Consider the following 20,050-nt stretch of genomic DNA (forward strand, 5'->3'; position numbering starts at 1 on the left):
CTAACCCCAAATCTCAACCTTACCCCTAAGGCCCAACCACTAATGGTAACCCTAATCCTAAAACCAACCCTAACTCTAACCATAACCATAAAACTAACCCTAAACCTAACTCTAACCCAGTTTAAAACTAAAAAGGACAGACTAAAAGATGGCAACATCTTTGAAAAAACCTAACCCTAACCCTAAGCCCGTTTAAAACTAAAAATGACAGACTCAAAGTTATGGCAAGCAGAGACATCAGAAACATTATTGAAAAAAACGAACCCTAACCAAACCCTAACACTAACCCGAACTGTAAACCTTACGCTAACCCTCATTCCTGACACTAACCCTAACCTTAACACTAATCCTAACCATTAAACCCACCTCAAATCTATCCTGTACCCCTAACCCTAACTTGAACGCTAACCCCAAGACATAACCTAACCCCAACCCTAACCCTAACTCCTAAACCTAACCCCATCCTGAAGTCTAACCCATAAACCTAACCACAAACCTGACACTAACCTCTAACACTAAACCTAACCCTAACCCAGTTTAAAACTGAAAAAGACAGACTCAAAGCAAGGGCAAGCAGAGACATCAGAAACACCTTCAGAAATACCTAACCCTAACACTAATCCTAACCCTCATCTCTAACACTAAAGCAAACCTCAACACTAGCCCTAACCATTAAACCCCAACACTATTGGGAACCCCAAAACAAACTCCAATGCTAAAACTAACACCTAACTATAACCCAAACACTAACCCTAACCCCTAAACAAAACCCCAACCCAAAACGGTAACCCATAAAACTAACCCCAAACCCAACTCTGACCCCTAACAATAACTGAACCCTAACCCACTTGAAAACGAAAAAGGACAGACTCAAAGAGAGGGCAAGCTGAGACATCAGCACCATCTTTGAAAACTCCTAACCCTAATCCGCATTCCTAACACTAACCCTAACCTCAACACTAACCTTAACCCTTAAGCCCAACCCCAACCTTATCCAGAAACCCTAACCCTAACCCAACCCTAACCCTAACCCTAACCCTCAACCCTAACCCTAACCCTTAACCCTAACCCTAACCGGTTGCATGAAGAGTCTAGCCCCCTCTTATGTAACTACCTCCAAACAGGAAAACCAGAACAGCAGTGGGATACACATAGGGGGTAAATTCTTTTGATTAAAGACATAGCGCTTAGTGTGATAGTGTGGTTGACCCTATGAGGGGCTTCTCTTGGTTGTTGGGACTATTCAGTGAATGGTTGTGACCACTGCTAGATGTTCCATAATGACTCCATTCTCTGGTCTTTAAAATGCAATGGTTCTTGTCTCCCCAGGGAGGGAGAAAACATTCTGAGTGCAAAAAGCACCCCTTGTATTTCTCGGGACCCTATAGGTGGCTGAATATAGAGCAGTTTTCCAACACTGAATTGACTTGTACAGCAGCAGATTCGCCCTGCTCATTCTCTCCGTTTCAGATTGCCAGAAGAATGCATTTATTTGCTTTCTGATGAATTTCTCCAATGCACTTTGCATCATCTTGACTGTGAGCCTTTGTCCAAGCTGTACTGTTGCCTGGAATCCCCTTTTCCAACCCCCTTTCCCTACCTAATTCCTCTTTATTCTTCAGACCTCTTCTCAAACTCACTTCCTCCAGGAAGACGTCCTGGTGTAAGCCTCTCCCTAGGTTGGGTTAGGAGCCCCAGCTCTGTGCTCCACTGGCTTCCTGAATCTCACCATCCTCATGTGTATCACACATTGTGTTTGTGTTCCCCATTGCTGACTTTGGGGACAAAAGGTGTAACTTGCTCTCCTTGATATCTCAGCATCTACCATGAGCTGGCAGAAAGCAAGTGCCTGGTCATACTTGCTGAATGGATGACTATGTTTGGGGGAGCGGGCCAGTACTGGTGGTGGGACACCCCTAAACTGTGGAAAAAGCACATCCTAAAATGACAAATACTCGGGAATGTGACTTGCTTCTGTCCCTTCCTTCAACACCCAGGGATGTCAGAACCTGTTTTGCAGAAGCAAGAACACCAGAGGGCAGTGGGGTGTGCGCTGGGGGAGGGGAGAGTGTCCCTGGATGCTGACTCTGCAGGGAGAGACCCTGAAAGGGGTCCCTGATGGTTCAAAGATGGTGAGAGCGAGGGACTAAGCCCTGGCAACCCCAGTCCTCTTCTTAGAGAAGAGCCGGAGAATCAGATTCACTCTGGGGTCCCGCCCCAAGCCTGAGCTGTGTCAATCAGGGACATTGACTTAGTGTTCCAGGTTGGGAGTCTGCTCCCCAGACTGCACCTGACTCCAGGTGACCTTGGTGGGTTTCGTCTCCTCTCTGGGCCTCAGTTTCTTTGTTTGTAAAGGAGGCTGGGTCTAGAAATCCTCTAAGGGTCCTTGGAGTTTGAGTGGTCACTTTGGGATTGGAAACCTCCCCTGACATCCCAGAGTTCCCCTCATGGCCACTGTCAGTGACACAAACACAAATTCATCTCAGCCTTTATTGACTCTACTTACCGTTTCAGCTTGCTCTCAGAATGAGGAATTCCTGAAGCTTATTACATGCTTAGAAGAACACGCTTCTTCATCAAAACACTAAGGAGATCTGTGTCTCATGCTAGAGTTGGGTGTCCAGCTTCCTGTGTGCCCCGGGAGCCAGGAAGTGAGTAGGACATGGGCTGTGGGCACATAGACCCGGGTTCGAATCCCCACTCTGCCACTGAACCTGAGGTGTGCAGGTAGCTTAATCTCTGACCCCCAGGTTTCTCATCTGCAAAAGGAAAGCGGAAGTCTTTTCTCTTCAGTGTTGTTGGAAGGATTGAACATGCCTGTGTCTCTGGACAGTCTCTGAGGAGGTGCTCTCACAGGAGTCTCCTGTTGCAAAATGAGGAACTAAAGACCAAGGGAGGACCTTTAAAAACCTTTGCAACAACCCGGACTCCTGGGCGTCTGGGCATTGGGTTGGGTGGAGTGATAAATGTTCTCTTAGGAGTCTTGAGTTTTCCGTAGTTTCTGAGGCCAAATTCCAAGGGATGGGAGAAGCGAGGGCATTGATCCTACAGATAAGGCATTGTGGCTGGAGGCGGGGTGGGGGGGGCATTCCACGACAGGGCCTGGAGCTCAGAGATAGGAATTGGGGTGCGGGGAGTCTGAGCCCCTACTGGAATCTGGTTGCTGAGATGTCTCCATAGCGCCCAGAGAAGCTGAGGCTTTCTGTGGGGTCGGCTTTGCTTTGCCGGAATGGATAGGACTTGCCCTGGAGGCATCAGCCCTTGGACAGGGGCCTCGCACCACCTGCTGGTGTTTTTTCCCACCACGGCAGGGTACCCCGAGATGGTCTTACCTTGAGATCCCTGCCTCGTCCTCCTCATCCACTTAGAGAGGCAATGAAGGGGGGTTAAAAAAAAAAAAAAACACCTCTTGATAATTTATAAAAAGCTGTCAGACCTCTGCATTCCGTATCATCACATGCCAAGAGGTGGGGCTGCCTGGGCTGGAATGGGTCCAGGCACCAAGCAGGATCTCTTGAGTAATGGACTTGAGGATCTGACTCACTCATTTAGAGAAAGTCGTTTTTGTTTTTTTTTTAGCCCCCCCCCCCAACTCTCATCCTGTTAACCCTACTTGGCGCACACAGTGAATGAACCCAAGGAAGCTGCAAGCAAATAGCCATTCGATCAGGTCCCAGATGATGGGAAATAAGAAGTTACAATTAGGGGGTGAAGGTACTGTGTTGTCTCCCGTGTCTGCTCCCTTCCTCACCATTTCACTCATCAAGCAGCATTGATCCCCAGCTCCCCTCCCATCAGAGTAGAAACTGGGCTGAGGGAGGATGGTTATTCACTTGCGACAAGAATTTAAGATGTGGGATGGTGCCATCTACTATGCAAAGCTCTGGCTACCTTATATGGAACTGAGCCACAGCCAGCCCCTACTGACTCCCATTCATAGGTCAATTCACTTGTTCATTCCTTCATTAATTTATTCAACACCAAGCCCCCACCCCTTGCCAGGTGCTAGTGCCAGGAGGAAAACCCTACCTTCCCTCAAGGAGTTCTTAGGATGTGACACCTGCTACCCTAACCCTCCCCTCTCCCAGCTCCAGGAACCCATGTGATCCAGCAGCCCTGCTAACCCACCACTGGCTGCCAGGTGGGCAACAAACAGTCCAAGTGTCCCTCCAAAGGCGACCTGGCATCCGAGGGCAGGCTGGGAGGTAACTGGGGATCACTTGGAGAGGAACTTCTGTCCTGTGTTCTGGAAAGGACGTACTGCACATCCATTCAAGGGTCAGATGTTCCAACCTGATCACGAGCTGTAACATGCATGGTCTGGTCCCTTTGTGAGTTGGCAAGGATATTCGGTTATAAGGAACTGGCAGCCCAGGATGCTGACTTAAAACTATGGTGCTGGGAAGCTGGGGACAGGTAGCAGCTGGGCCTCAGGAATGGACAGGATCCAGGGTTTATCACTTCTCATCTCGGCAGGCCCCCGGGCTGCCTCGTTCTTGTTTCTTCTGCATGCTGTGCTCTCCTGCTCCTCAGAGAGGGAAATGGGGCCATAGCAGGCTGGAACTTATCTGTTCTAGATCCAGGCAGCCAAGACTTCTGAATTCCATGGAGAGAGACTTGTTGGATAGGGTCAGCTTGGGTCTAGCACCAGCCCAGGCCATGGTAGATGATAGCAATCTGCAGGCACCATGCTGGTCAGTTACCAGGCGGTCCTGGGAGAGTCGCTGGAATCCAGGAGCTTCTTCTCAGCAGAGATCCACTGGAATGAGTTCAGGTTTGCCAGGCTGGCTGCAGAAGACGTTCTGTATCCTTCCCCAGACCATCGTTGCAATAGGGTGAGATGCCAGAGTCGTGGGCACAGCGTGGGCCTCACTGTAGCTGGTGACCTGGGTGTTCTTCCCCGGACCTCGAGGTACTCATCTTTCTCACGCACTCAGCTCAATGGATTCCAACAGCACAGATCAAGGACTTGCAGCGGGGAGTGGCCCTCTGCATATGACTGACAGGGTTGGGGGATACATACCCCAGCTCCTGCTCCTGGATGAACAAATCTGGAGAGTCCCACACTGAACCCCTAAAACCCTGCTTTAGGCGGGGACTGAGCCCCAGCTGCCTAAAGCAGTGATATGTTTGATTATGTACCTGGACAGGCTGTCTTCCCTCCCTGCCTGGCTTCCCACTCCCCTGTTGGTGCTTTCTGGAATCCCAGCACTGCTTTATACGTCCACATCCCTGTCTCTGGGTCTGTGGCTGGGGACCCAAGGCAAGACCCTTGTGGTCTAAGAGCTAGATGAATGGGGAGGAGCTTTCAAGAAATAAGACCACACACATCTCTCCATGCAATCCTGCCATTTTCTCTAAAAATAGAGCTTTTTATTTAGAACAGTTTAGGGTAAATGCCCAAGACCATTAGGAAATTATTTAAATACGATATCAACACAGAACAAAATTAGACGTGGATACAAATACCTAAAAACAGTGCATAATCTCAGGGCACTAAAGAATCACAGTGTGGCTTTAGCCTAGGGTATCCCCCACCCATTTTTCCAGCTGGCCCCAGAGCTCACGCTAGGCACCCCTACCGGGTGCAGGAGAGGGCTCTGTAAAGAGTTAAGGGCTGAGCGCACCTGACAAATTATGACATTAAACATCGCGCTCTTTCCTAATGCTTCCCGTGGCTTTTTTTGTTAATGACTTAATGATGATAAAAGAGCTCGCATTGAGAATTACTAAAAAACTCAGCCTCTCTCAGAAATGAAATTCTGAAAGCAATGCTTAAAAAAATAACAAGGTTTAAGAAAAGAGATAGAGCGGTTCCTTCACAGAGATCTAAGACAATAGTGATGAGCGCTTTTAGTTTTTCGAAATTACTTCCATGCAGCAGCTCAGCTGGGTCTCAGACGTCCTTCCTCTTCTCTGTGCTTAGGGACGTGGACAAGCCTCAGCTCCTGCGGACATACACACGTGTGTGTCTGCCTGTGTGCGTGTGTGTGCATGGATGTGTGAGTCCCAGTGTGGTGAAGGTCTCTTGCCAGCTTTGTGCTCCTGGAAATCCTTGCTGAGGATCCCCGCACTTTGTTGACATGGTCAAGGGCACAAGGGTTGGCCCTGTTGGCCAGAGACCAGACATCTCACCCCTATGAACATGCATAGTGAGACATTTGTTTGAAACAGAAGACAGGTATTCAATTAAAAAAGTGGTTTGCTGGGGACCTGGGTGGCTCAGCTATAAAGCATCTGCCTTTGGCTCAGGTCATGATCCTGGAGTCCCGGCATTGAATCCCACATCGGGCTCCCTGCTCAATGGGGAGTCTGCTTCTCCCTCTGCCCCTCACCTCACTTGCGCTCTTTCTCTCAAATAAATACATAAAATCTTAAAAAAAAAAGAAAGTGGTTTGCTGACTTCTTAAGCCATGGAACCCCCTAAACACCCTCACATGGAATGCCATGGGGGTACACTAGGGCTCAGGGAGGCCGCTCTGTTTGAAGTGGGGGATCCTATGGCCCATGGTTCCCCCTGCGACTGGGACTCCCTCCATGAAACCCAGAACCGTTTGGGAACATGGCTTGAGAAGCCCTGGAGCAGATGCCCTTTTCTCGATCTTTCATTTAACGGTCAACCTTCATATTGCCTTCAAAACAACACAGCTCCATGGGGAAAATGGCTACAAGACGCCTTCTTCAGAAATGGAGAAATGTAAGTCCTGGCAGTTAAATGGCGGGGCGCAGGTCACAGAACCATGATAGTTCCAAGCCCAGCCACAAAATGACAAAAATTGTGGTCCCTGTGGGTGCAAACTCAGCTCTGCTTGCCCATATGCTGGTGGGGATGGGTACCCAAGGCAGTGGCTTGAGAATACCCAGCACCACCCCCCAGGTAAGGAGAGTCCCCCCTAGGGGCGCTGACCATACCGACTCCATCTTTGGCCCTCCATCTTGTTCACGTTCGCTCCATGACCTCCCTTGAGGCTATGTGTTCTGGGCTCTTGGAGATTCATATACACACCTTAGAAATGCCCACCAGGGCCGGGATGAGGGTGGGAGGCTTGTTTTGTCCTCCCATGAATCTTTTAGAGATAACATTGATTTTCCCCTTCCTGACGTACAGGTGGTGCCAGAGGATCTAATGATAAGTTAGCTGTCAAGGAGGTGTGCTCCAGCCCTCTGTGTGTGCAAACCCTCTGCTCTCACCACAATGCCCTTCTGAATGTTCCCTGGCTCTATTATACCTGTGGACTGAAGCCTGGATTTTGCACACAGTAACTATGCCTCTGCACGGATTACCCTCCACCCAATCCCCCCGTCAGTGAGTTACCCTGGATAAAACTGTGCATAAACTCTATGCAGCGGCCTCCTTCATCTTCTGGTCTCGAAGTGCCCTTTCAGTTTGGGGGATGATTTACTGCTTATTCCTCACCTTTAACATACCCGCTGCTAGAAGATGCTGGATTCTTCTAGCATCTTCTAGAATCTTCTAGCAACTTCTACAACTAGAAGGGAAAATGGGACTTCTTTATAATTAAGAAGTCTGCGTAAAGTGCTGTCAAAGACAGGGATCACAGCCCAGGAGTCCAATTCTCTGCCGGGTTGCAACCCCAACCCCAACAAAGCAGAACCCTGGAAGGTGGATCATTCGGTTCCTTCTTTTCCGGGAAAGGGGAGAGGGGTCAGGGTCCCTCTTGGCTGGGCTCTGGCTTCTGAGAGTGCAGTTTCTGACCACGAGGAGAAAGGAAGTTAGGGTAAAAGGCAGGAGGTAGATTGGAGGTGAGACCCGCTAAAAGGTGAATGTTAGTTGCTCAGAGTTTAGGGGTCACAGGTGGGAGGTGCCCAGGAGCCTTCTCAGAGCCTGGGAGGATGGAAAAGCCCACCAGCCACCATGCAGAGAGTACCAGTGATGTGCCAGGCACCACACTACACGTCTCTCTCGGGACCCTCTGCAACAGGTGAGAAGACCCAGGAGAGTGAAGGAATGTGGGTTACCCAAGGTCCCATGACTGGTAAACATCAGAGCTGGGATTTGAATCCAGGTCATCTGATCATAAAAGGTACGCAATTCCATGAGTCAGAGGCTGGGATTTGAATAATGACTACCCTCTCCCTTCCTCTCCAACATCCCCTGCTTACTAGATCTTTCCTTACTGGGGCCCCCCCAAGACAATTCATGAACTAGGAGGCTGAGACCTGTGGGTGCCAGAGAAAGACATGACAGTGACAAAGATGTGCTCCCATTTCCCTCCCCCCAGATCCAGATGGCCCCATGTGGTGTCAGGACTGCCTCTGGTGTCCACTGTGACCTGACTTCACCAGTTTCATGCTATTCAGGGATGATTCTCCTAACTGGCCTGTCACTCCAAAGGCAGTGGGGTTGATACGAACACCCAACCAACCTCTGACCTCAGCCCATTCTTGTCTCCACCCCTCCCGCATCTCAGCCCAAAGCTAGTGAGTCAAGGACGATGTGGTGGCTTCTTACTGCTCAAGGCAATTGACGACAACCCTGGGGTTTCCGAAATGCTTCAAGAGCCCTCCATGTCCTCAGCGGTGATGCTCCCAGACTCTCAAGTCTCAGTGGCATCTCGGTCCTAGGAAAGCTCAGTGGCACCAGATGGGGTGGGGGGCAGAGCTGGGGAATGGCTCACCTGGCCATGTAATGTCCCAGGGTCCGACCTCTGACCTCAGTCTTCTGTAGGCGCCCAGCCCCCCAGATGCCAGGACTGTCATCCTCAATTTCTGATTCCCTTCCTCCTCCCTCTTCACTTCCTTCTTCGTCCTCCTCCGCCTCCTCTTCCTCTTCAGGGTTGCTGTCCCAGCAAAAGGTCAGTGTGCGGAGAGAAACTGGGGGCTCCCCAGGGAGCAGATCCAACCCTGGTAATAAAGATCCCCAGCTGGCCCAGGAGGAGAGGTCATCTTTCCGGGGATCTTCCAGGAAACTCAAGTCCTTGGAGAATTCAGGCAGGGGGAGAGGCTCCTGACACCTGTCCCCACCTGGCCCTTGGCCTGGCATCTTCTTGGCCAAATAGCAAGAGGACTCAGACTCATCCCAGGGGGAGGAGCCCCCCGCGCTGGCCCAGCTTCTGTCTGAAGCATCAGTAGCAGACCAGCCTTCAACCTGGACAGGAGGGCTCCAGGTGTCCCCTGCCTTAGAGTCTCCCGGGATCTGGTGCTCCTGCCCTAGGAAGGAGGGTGGTTCAAGGTAGGGCTGAAAGTTGACCTTGTCGTCTGCATCCTCCTCATCGTCCTCCTCCTCAGCACTGTTCTTCTCTGGTCCTGCCTGGATGGTGGCTGAAGTCCTGACTCCGGGGCTTGGCCGGACCCTTCCGGTCAGTTCCTTTTGGGGACAGAGGGTCAAGGTATCCAGGGGCTCAGGACCACTGGGATGAAGAGTTGCCACGGGGTATCTGTTTCCAGAAAAGTCCTGATTTGGGGAGGAGAGAAAAGAACAGAAAATCGGGCTTTCCTGAAGGATGGGTTCTCCTGACAACAGACCCTGAGATGAGGAGTCTAATGTAAGTAGTTCTTTTGGGAAGTAATCCCAGGAAACACCAGTAAGGGAAAATTCACTAGGGCTGGGGGAGAGCCACCAAGAGAGGCTGTTGTCAGGCAAGTTACCCCTAGGGGGCAGCTGGAAGCCAGTGCAGCCCACGTAACTCAGGGCACCATCGGGTGAAGGGTGGGAAGAGTGACAGCGATTCTCGTTCCCCAGCCAGCCACGTGCACGGGCGCAGTAGACACCAGAGGCCAGAGGAAGCCCCCCAGGGCAGGTGCTGGCTGCTGGAAGCTGAGTGGTGACTTTCCATGTGATGAGCAGGTGGGGGGGTGTGTGGCAGAGCACAGAGATGTCTAACACACAGCTTGTAGTTCAGATGGGATTTCCCTGCAGGTCCCAGAGCTAGGGATTTTGAAAACACTTCTGGGCAGCAGGCACCCAAAATCCATCCTCAAAGCCATCCTGACCCGAGGGCCCACTGAGCTGCACCTATAGCCTAGCCAGCCTCACCAAGCCCTCATTTGAACAAGTCAGACCCGTCTGACCTCTCCAGGCTTTCCCCTGCCCCATCTTCTAAGGGAGTGACTCGGCACACAAGTGAGGAGATTCCGGGGTCAGCCTGGGCAAGACGCACCCTTGGTTAAACTGTGAACTCAGTGCTGGGATCCTTTTAATATTTCCTCTTCTGGTACCACCCTCTCTCCCTCCCACTTCTGGGCATCCCTCCTGAGTCCCAGGACTGGGGTTTCTGCTCTCAGCACTTGACAAATCCATAGCAGAGAGGATTTCACTATGGGGACTTAAGGCACGTCTCCCTCCCAGGTATATTTGCCATTTGAATTTGCTGCCAAAGGAATGAATTACTAATGGTGGAAATTTAGACGTGAAGATAGGAGATTTTTGCAGTCTGGACTAACTGATACTCTGTCTGACTCATGTCTTTAAGTGCCGCCCCATTTCCTTATTCTTCAACAACCCTCCCCCTCTGTTGCACACGCCCAGTCTTGCCATACCAGGGCCCATGGCATCTTTGCCCGCTGAAACCAGGGGTTCTCTCTGAAGCTCTTCCAGATCACAAAGCCTATGGCAATGACCAACAGCAGGGGAAGCAGAAGTGGTAGCAGCACCAGGAATGCCCAGCTGGCTCCTAAGTGAGGAAAAATAAGAACTACAGAAACTGGGCAGCTCAGTCGGTTGAGCATATGACTCTTGGTTTTGGCTCAGGTAGTGACCATCTCAGAGGATCATCTCATGGGATTGTGCTCAGGAGGGAGTCTGCTTAAAAGATTCTCTCCCCATTTCCTCCCCCTGCCAGTTTGTGCACGTGTGTGCGCACGCATGCGCTCTCTCTCTCTCAAATAGATAAATCATTAAAAAAAAAAACAAAACTGCAGAAACAATGACCATGGCTCCTATCTCTAACTGTATGTGTGCTGCGGGCTTCACATGCATTATCCCGTGTAATTCTCATAAGAGTAAACCCGTCGTACAGACTATGGAAACTAAGATTCAGAGAGGTGATGTAAGCTACCCAAAGACACACAGTGAGTGCAGTGGAGCTGGGATTCTAATCGAGGGGAGTCTATTTCCGGACTTACCGCTCTTAACCACCATAGGATGGAGATAATATGTCCCAGCGGGGGCGGGGAAGTCCTCACCTCTGTATCACTCGGCACTCACCGGGGGCATCCAGGAAGAAGCAGGTGGGCTTGGAGAACTCGCTGTATTTAGGATCACCAAAGGTGTAGATGGTCCTGGCGCTGAGGCAGTAGTGGCCGCTGGCGGCCGGCTGCAGGGGGATCTGCACTGGCTGGCCGTGGGGGATGACTGGGAATCGCGTCTGTTTGGAGAGATAGCAGGGGCTGTGGGCAGACCCGCTGTGGGGACAGGACAGGGTTGGGGGGGTAGGATACACCTGGGATCCCTGCCTCTTCTTTCCCTGCATTACAGTCTAATCATGAGGAGGCAACATTAGCTGGTATCTTCTCCACTGAGTCTTCAAGTAGAGAAGGTGAGCACTCAAAATCGCCCTGTCCCTCAGGGTCACCTTTGTGGGCACTGTGGGCACCCCCCTGCCTGCAGGGACTGTAGGTCCCCATTTTGGAGGCCAGATTCCTCAGGCTTCCCGCCCTCAGGGCCTCCCAATGTATCCGGGGGGTAGGGAGCATCTCAGTCATTCGGTCATTACGGACCCAGAAAACTCCAGGGCTGCCCTGCCCAGTCCAGCAGCCCCTGGTCCAAACTGAAATGAGTTCTGAGTGTAAAATCCACATCGGCTTTCAAAGACTCTGAGCAAAAGGGATGTGAACCTGTCAGGAACTTTCATATTATTTACATGTTGAAATGATAACATTTTATTGGATGAGATGAAATATATTATTAAAATTAAATGAACTTGTTTCTTTTACATAATTTAATGAGGAACATTTAACATGACGCCCGTGGCTCCCACTATATTTTTACCCAACGGTCCTGGAGACAGGGACCGTGTCGGAAGATCTAGGGTCCAGAATATATGAGCAAGTGGTCGGGAGTGTGAATGTTGGGGGGTTCCGTGAAAGAAAGAAGGAATAAGAAAAGGGGTCAGTAAACTACAGCCCATGGGTCCAATCTGGCCTGCCATCTTTTTTTTCCCCCGCACATCGCATTTCCCTGGACCACAACTATGCCCATTTATTGACCTGTCGTCTGTGGCTGCTTTCCTGTGTTACAGGCAGAGTCCACTAGCTGGACAGACCATGTGACCCTCAAAATAAGAAAATATTTGCTATGTGGCCCTTTACGGAAGACGTTTGCCAAACCCTGCCATCAAGCAATGTGTACAGACACACACACACGTGCGTACATGAGAAACAAGTCTGAAGCTGTATATTTGTGGTAGTCTCTGGACACTTTTAGGTTCCTTCCAAGAATGTATCTGTGTTTTCTGATTTTTTTGTTGGTAATGAAACCAGTGGCTTGGCAAGCAGGCCTCCTAGGGCCTATCATACTTCAATCAGCTTTCATTGGACAAAAAGGGTTTCATAACTTAAAAATATATATTGGATAGAAAACGGGTGTACTGTTACTACCTATAATGTGCACGGGCAGGACATCTTATATTTGCCTTCTTAGGTGGAGAAGGGCGGCAGCGGGGTGGGGGGATGGTGCACAGGCCAATCAGAGCCTGACTACAGAGTCAGGGGTGACTGCCAGAAGTGAGAGGTATGTGGGGAGGGCTTCCTGGAGGAGGTGTGCAAAAAGTAGGCAGGCAGGGTGAGAGGCACTGGGGTTTGGTGGGGCAGTGGGGGAAGGAGGTCCAGCCTGGGGGGCAGGAAAGGGGCTTTTTACCTTGTTCTTGATTCCTTCCTTCCAGAAATCCACCTCATACTTCAGATCCGGTGGGGGCATGCAGTGGGGCAGCTCATAAGTGGCATTGATGCTCAGGACCTCCTCTGTCCGAGTGACTACCAGCGTGGGTGGGGATGGCTCCACTGGCAGAAACGGAACAGGACCTGTCAGCATCCATCCCCCTGCCTCCAGGCAGGCCTTCCCCTCCCCCACCCTCTACCCCAACCCTCCAACTCAGAGAACACTCCCGAAAAGGCAAAGTGGCTCTCTGGTGTTTGTTAAGCACCTACTACGCCTCAAGAGCCTTAAAGTCATTTTATCTCAGCTTTGCAGTGACCCTGGGAGGGAGACATCACTATTCTCAACATTCGGAAGGGCAAACTGTGAAATGAACAGGCCAGGCTCACAGCTCACCTGCCTTTCCTCCTGCTTCCCCCTGCACCTGGGTGCCTGCACGTACCACGGGTCTGTCAGAATCCTGTCCCCTGGCACTTCCTACGGTTGCTGACACATCGCCACAAAGAGGGTGGCTTAAAACAACACACATGTGTTACTTCCCAGTTCTGTAGGTCAGAGTCCGGGGACACTGATAACATATTAAGCCCTGAACAGGAAGCTGGAGGGAATGAGGATCTTGACCTCCAGGAGCTGGAGGAAATTAGGGGACAATGAAATATGCAACTATCAAAACTCAAGAGAGTAAGTGACCAGGGCCCCAGCCGAGGCTGGCGAAAGTCAAGAAGGCTCATTCCGGCTTGGGGGCGTGCTGTGGGAGAGTCAGGAGAGCTTCAGGGAGGAGGAGGAGGCAAACACACAATTACTACTAATAAAAAAGTAACCTCCTTGTTGTATCGTCCCTTCCACCCGGCTCGCTTCTCCCTGCCCCCCAACTACTGGTTCGTCCTTCGCTCTTCTAGCCTGCCCGTCCTTCCTTTCTTACCAACCAATACTCCCTTCTTTCTTCCTGTTCCTTTAGACTGTCTTCCTGCCTTTAGGCTAGCCAGCCCCCCACTTCCCTGCCCTTCTTCCTCCCTACCCTCCCATTCTTCTTTACTTTCCATACATTGTTCCTTCTTGTCCTTGTTTCCTTCCTTCCTCCTTTGCCTCCCCTTTCCTCCTGTCCTTCTACCTCTTCCCTCTTCCCGTCCTTCTATCCACCCACAGAGCGATTCATCTGCCTTTCCTTCCTGTCCCCTGTCTTCCCATCCACACGTGATTCCTTTCCAGTTAGCCTGTGTCTTTCCAGGCAGCCTTCTTCCTTCCTTCTCTGCTGTAACCTCCTGCACACCCTCCCTTCTCCCCTTCTTATCCATGTACCCAGCCAGCTTCTCTCGTACCTGTAAGGGTGGGGCAGACTGAGTGGAGTCATCCAATCAGTAGGCCGTATGTATATCCACTGGGAAGGTTGAAATTCAATTGGCCACCTGTGTACGGGCGGGGCTCAACCACCCCCATAAAGGTTGCTCTGCCAGGCTGCCAAGGGGGGCTCCTGCAGGAGGGCAGGGGGCTGCTGCAGGAGAGCAGCGGCTGCTACAGGAGGGATGGAGTCGGCGGAGAGCGGTGAAGTCCGCGGAAGGCGGTGAAGTCGGCGTAGAGCGGTGAAGTGGAGCGGAGAGCGGTGGAAGTCGCAGAAGAGCAGGGGAGTCAACGGTGTATAGAAGAGCTGTAACAGCTCTTGTAAGAGCTATAACCGCGTTTGGCGGTCCAGCCTCCAGCCTCCGGGGGCCCCGAGCCGCCGCGGGCAGCCTCCAGCCTCAGCGGCGGCGCCGAGCCGCCGCCTGCAGCGTGCAGCCTCCGGCGGCGGCCCCGAGCGCCGCCGCCTGCAGCTTCCATCCTCCGGCGCGGCCCCGAGCGCCGCCGCCTGCAGCTTCCAGCCTCCGGCGGCGGCCCCGAGCGCCGCCGCCTGCAGCTTCCAGCCTCCGGCGGCGGCCCGAGCCATCGCCTGCAGCCTCCAGCCTCCGGCGGCCCAGCAGTCCATTCGTCTGCGGTCCAGTTGTCAGCGGTCCCTCGACGCCTGCGGTCCTGAGACATCTGCGGTCCAGTTGTCAGCGGTCCCTCGACGCCTGCGGTCCTGAGACATCTGCGGTCCAGTTGCCAGCGGTCCCTCGACGCCTGTGGTCCTGAGTCATCTGGGGTCCAGTTGTCAGCGGTCCCTCGACGCCTGCGGTCCTGATGCCTACAGACCCTAGAGGCCAGCAGTCGGTCCTGACACCTGCAGCCCCTAGATGCCAGCAGTCTGGAGGCGTAAGCAGCCCTGAGATGCCAACGGCCCCTAGACACCAGCAGCCTCCCTGCAAAATGCCTCGCCACCCCGAACCACAAGTGGCCTTGTCCGCAGTGGTGGCTTCCTCCGGGTGGAAGCCTGGTCAGAGTAGCATCGTGGGGAGCAGAGTCTGTGTCATCTGGGTTGTCCTCCTTGTCATTGTTGCTTCTTCGTCATTGGGAGTGGCCTCATCCAGGAAATGGTCTTGTCCAGAACAGCCTCTTCTTGGGAGCGGCCTTGTCCGGGGAGCAACTTCATTGAGCAGTGGCCTTGTCTTGGGAGCGGCGGCTTCTTGGGAACGGCTCCAATCATGGAGCGGCCTCATCTGCGGAGCAGCAGCGTCATCTAGAGCGGCCTCGTCCAGAGTGGCCTTCTTGGAACTGACCTTGTTGGGTTCATCGTCACCGCCTTTTCGTAAGAGGTAGCTCTGACTGGTTGTTTGATTCCTGATGCTTGGCGCGAAATAAAGTTTTGCTTGACCTTCGCTTTGTATCAGTCTCGTTCCTTTGATCACAGACCCTAACAGTACCCAGGTTAGCTCTTCCTTCCTACTATCCCTCCCTGCCACCTTTCATTCAAGCCCTTTCTCCTCTCTCTCCAAGCCATATTCTGCTCTCACATATTTTGAGAAGACTGGGCAGCAAGTTTCAGATCTCAGCTCCGTGAGGCTATTCTCTGAATATTTCTCTTCTTCTTCCTACCCCTCCTCACTCTTGGTCTGGTCCAGTACCCTGACCAAGATTTTAGAAAGATCCAGACCCTCATTCCTTCTCTACCCTCATTAGCTGTGTATCCTGGCAAGTTCCTTAGCTTTTGTGAATCGTACTTTATTATTTTTTTTAAATGGGTTGATGAAAAGGAACCCCACAGGTTTGTCATTAGGATTAGAAATAAAATACACTGGGAAGAGAAAAGTACTCTCCTGGCTCAGTGTTAACACTGGTGATTTCTGAATACGGTACCTGTGGGGGTTGCTTTCCTCTATTTTTCTCTCCTCTCCCCCGCTCCAACTTCTACAGTGCACAGAAGTTACTTTTGAAGCTGGAATTTAAAATTTGTTTCTTTTTTTAAAAAAGATTTTGTTTATTTATTTGAGACAGAGAGCACAAGTGGCGGTGGGTGCAGTGTGGAGGGGTAGAGGGAAAGAGAGAGAAGCAGACTCCCTAGCCCGATGCAGGGCTTGACTTCAAGACCCCAAGATCATGACCTGAGCCAAACGAAGATGCTTAACTGGCTGGGCCACCCAGGTGCCCCCCAAAAATTGTTTCTTAAAGAGAATTTGAACATAAAAAATAAGAATAAATATATAAAATGCCTCGCGTAGTTCATGACTAAGGTTGTGCTGGCTAGAAGATAAAGAGCATCGCTAGAAAGAGGTGTAAATGGAATTGCGGGTGCTGGCAGAAGTCCCCGAAGCCACCGCCACGAAGCCAGGCTACGTGTGGCTGCCCTTGCTTTGGGGATGTGGGAGACGGTGGCCAGGACAGCAGTGCTACTTAGCCAAAGTTCCTGGACAGGGAGTCTCCCACCAGGTCCCTTAACCACAGACTTACCTTCAAAAAGGTAATCCAGGTACTTGGACTCCACCATGGGGGACCTGGCGCTGGCAGAAGCCGCCCATACGCGCCCCTTGAACTTGTTGTACAGGTCCTGCTTCTCCAGGCACATCAAAGAACACACCAGCTCTTTGATTCCTTTGCACTTCTGCACTTTTCTCCACCGTCTGGGGGTCGCAGCACTGAGGGAGGAGACAGGGGAGTTTGGGCTGTGGACTCAGCCTCTGGGTTGAGAAGGCTTAGCGAACAGGTGCTCCCTTGTCCCTCCATCTGCCCGACTGTCCACCTGTCTGCCTGTCCTACTAGCCAGCTGTGGGCTGGGACAGAATGAGAACAGTCTAGTTAGGGGCTCAGGCTCTGGGAGAAGCGGGTGCTGGGATCCTGGCTCCATCCTTCACTAGCTCTGGGGCCTCAGCGGGTCATCCCCCCCATCCTCCTGCCTCCCCAGGGCCACGTGGTGGCTGCTACTGTCAGTGCGAACAACCGGTTCCTGCATTCTTCATTCAGGCCTTTCAGGCCACCTGCTCTGTGCCAGGCATCGCGCTGGGTGCTGTGTGGCTGTCAGAGGGGACACGCACGTCTGTGATGCCAACCTTCAGACGTCACCGGGGTCCGAAGAAGGGACTTGCATACTGGCCATTATTCTTGGGGAACTTACAAGGCCTGACAGGTCCCGCCCTCGGGAACTTCCATTCTGGTGGGAAGGGGAGAAAGACAATTATCCCACCAGTGAGGTGAACCCAGGAGCGGGTAAGGGCAGCGGGAATGGGGAATGGGGGAGGACTGCTTTCCAAAGGTAGGCCAGGAAGGTCGTTTTGAGGCCTTGATAGCAAGTAAGTCAGGGTAGGCCCGCAGGAAGGCATGGCAAAAGCAGAGCCTGCAGTGGGAAGGAGTCTGACCTGTCCGGAAGAAAGCAAGGAGGCCAGCGTGGCAGCAGGCCAGTGGGCAGGGGAGGGAGATGTGTGCACAGGCTGGAGAGGTGGGGGGAGGGGCGAATGGGTAGATTAGGTGGGGCCTCTGCATCCTGGTAAGGAGCTTGGATTTTATTCCAAGTGTGCTAGGGAGTCACTGGGAAGTTCTGAATAAGGGACCTGAGATGATCTAATTTCTGTTATTATTATTATTATTATTATTATTTTTTTTTTTTATTTGAGAGAGAGAGACGACCACTCTTGGGGCACCTGGGTGGCTCAGTTGGTTGAGCATCTGACTCTTGGTTTCGGCTTAGGTCACAATCTCAGTGTTGTGAGATCAAGCCTCACATGGGGCTCTGTGCTGCGTGGGGAGTCTGCGTGAGAGTCTCTTCCCCTCCCACCCCCTTTCCCCCTCCCCCACTGGCTCTTGTGTGCACGCATGCTCTCTCCCTCTGTCAAATAAATCAATCAATCTTAAAAAAAAAATAAAAGATCACTCTGATAAACCAGCTGGGAGGCTGCTGCAGTGGTCTAAGGGAGAGCCGAGGTGAGGCTGGCGATAAGGGGCTAGACTGGGGATATGTTCTGGAGGTAAAGTCGGTAGGACCTGCTCATGGATGTGGAATACATGGAGAGGAGAATCCACCAGTCACTCCTGGGTTTGGGCACCGAGCAATACATGAATGGAGGAGGCTGAGATGGGTATGGCAAAGTGAACAGATTTTTTGGGAAGAATTCCTCTGTTTTGTTTCTTGGTGGAGCTATAGCATGTAAACATTAACAATAATAATGAAAACAACCCTGGTGTAGTTATAGTAATAGGAGACCAAATATAGACTTCAAAGTTCATAGAAATACGAAAGATGAGAAGAACCACCACAAAATGAGAAATTATTTCATTTCTCAGGAAGATATAAAAATTCTCTCTTATCTACCTGCTAAACAGCTACATACACTATACAGCAAAAACAGACAAAACAGTAGGATGAAACAGAAAATCCACAATCATCGGGCGCCTGGGTGGCTCAGTTGGTTAAGCAACTGCCTTCGGCTCAGGTCATGGTCCTAGCGCCCTGGGGTCGAGTCCCACATCGGGCTCCCACTCCATGGGGAGTCAGCTTCTCCCTCTGACCTTCTCCTCGCTCATGCTCTCTCTCACTGTCTCTCTCTCTCTCAAAATAAATAAATAAAAAATATTTAAAAAAAAAAGAAAATCCACAATCATCATGAGAGATTTTCAATACATCTCACTCAGTAATTGATGACTGAACAAAGAAAAATAAGCAGTAAGTATGTAAAATACACAAAAAAGCAAAGTGTAATTATCAAAGTTGGTCTAATGAACATAAATAGAACTGAACTAGTTGAGCCACATGTGAAACAAAATATGAACAAAAATATTAGCACATAGTTCCCTCGGTTTAGGGCCCATCCTTATGACTGCATTTAATCTTAATTACCTCGTGAAAGGCCTCATCTCCAAATACACTCATGTCAGGGGGTTAGGGCTTCAGCACATGAATATGCTGGCGTATGACTCAGTCCATGTCAGGGCTGTTATGACTTAAACTGGTATGAATGCTCATGCACAGGTCTTTGTATGGATGTAGCTTTTCATTTCTCATAAATAAAGCGTTAGGAGTAGAATCTGGGAGATTTGGCAACTGAAGGTGAAACATGACAAGAAACTGTCAAGCTGATTTCCAAAGCCCCTGTACATTTCCACCAACAACGCAAGAATTCCATTTCCTTCACATGCTTGCCAACACTTAGTATTGTCAATCCCTTTCATTTTAAGCCTTCTAGTTGGTGTGTGGTAGTGTTTCATTGTACCTTTGATTCACATTTCCCGGATGACTAAGGCTATTGACCATCTTCTTATGTACTTTTTGGCCACTTGAGTATCTTCCTTTGTGAAATGACGATTCAAGTCTTTTTGGGTGATCTGTCTTCTTATTAATAAGGCGCAGGAGTTCTTTATTTGTTTTGGATACTAGTCCTTTTCCAGTGTGTGTGTGTGTGTGTGTGTGTGTGTATAGTGAATTTTTTGTTTTAATAGTAGCTGGCTTTTTCATTTTCTTCAGGCTTTTTTTTTTTTTAACAGTAAAAGTTTTAAATGTGATGAAATCCAGTTTATTAGTATTACTGACTTAATTGTATTCCCCCCAAATCATATGCTGAGGCCCTAAATGCCCCCCCCACCATGACTGTATAGGCCCTTGGAGATAGGGCCTTTTAAGAGGTAATGAGGAATAAATGTGGTCATAAGGGTGGGGCCCTAAACCAATAGGACTTTAAGGACTTTCTCTTCTTTTAAGAACTTCCTTAAAGGAAGAGAAAGGGATACCAGGCACGCTCTCACACAGAGAAAAGGCCACATGAGGACAGAGAGAGAAGGCGACCATCTGCAAGCCAAGGAGAGAGACCTCAGGAGAAAGCAAACCTGCGGACACCTTGATCTTGGACTTCCAGCCTCTGGAAGTGTGAGAAGTACGAGTCT

General features: G+C 50.8%; 1 protein-coding gene across 1 annotated transcript in view; it reads right to left on the reverse strand.

The window, feature by feature from the left end:
* Positions 1-6,329: 6,329 nt before the first annotated feature.
* Positions 6,330-20,050, reverse strand: part of IFNLR1 (interferon lambda receptor 1) — a 28,678-nt gene continuing 14,957 nt past the window's right edge. Inside the window, exons 4-8 of the mRNA XM_044236750.1 lie at positions 16,634-16,818; positions 12,818-12,960; positions 11,168-11,327; positions 10,501-10,634; positions 6,330-9,415 (exon numbers count right to left, since the gene is read on the reverse strand). Coding sequence (XP_044092685.1) covers positions 8,636-9,415; positions 10,501-10,634; positions 11,168-11,327; positions 12,818-12,960; positions 16,634-16,818 — 1,402 coding nt within the window. The 3' untranslated portion in view covers positions 6,330-8,635. The remainder of the gene's footprint in view (positions 9,416-10,500; positions 10,635-11,167; positions 11,328-12,817; positions 12,961-16,633; positions 16,819-20,050) is intronic.

This window comes from Neovison vison, chromosome 2 (assembly GCF_020171115.1).
Source record: "Neovison vison isolate M4711 chromosome 2, ASM_NN_V1, whole genome shotgun sequence".
Lineage (NCBI taxonomy): Eukaryota > Metazoa > Chordata > Mammalia > Carnivora > Mustelidae > Neogale > Neogale vison.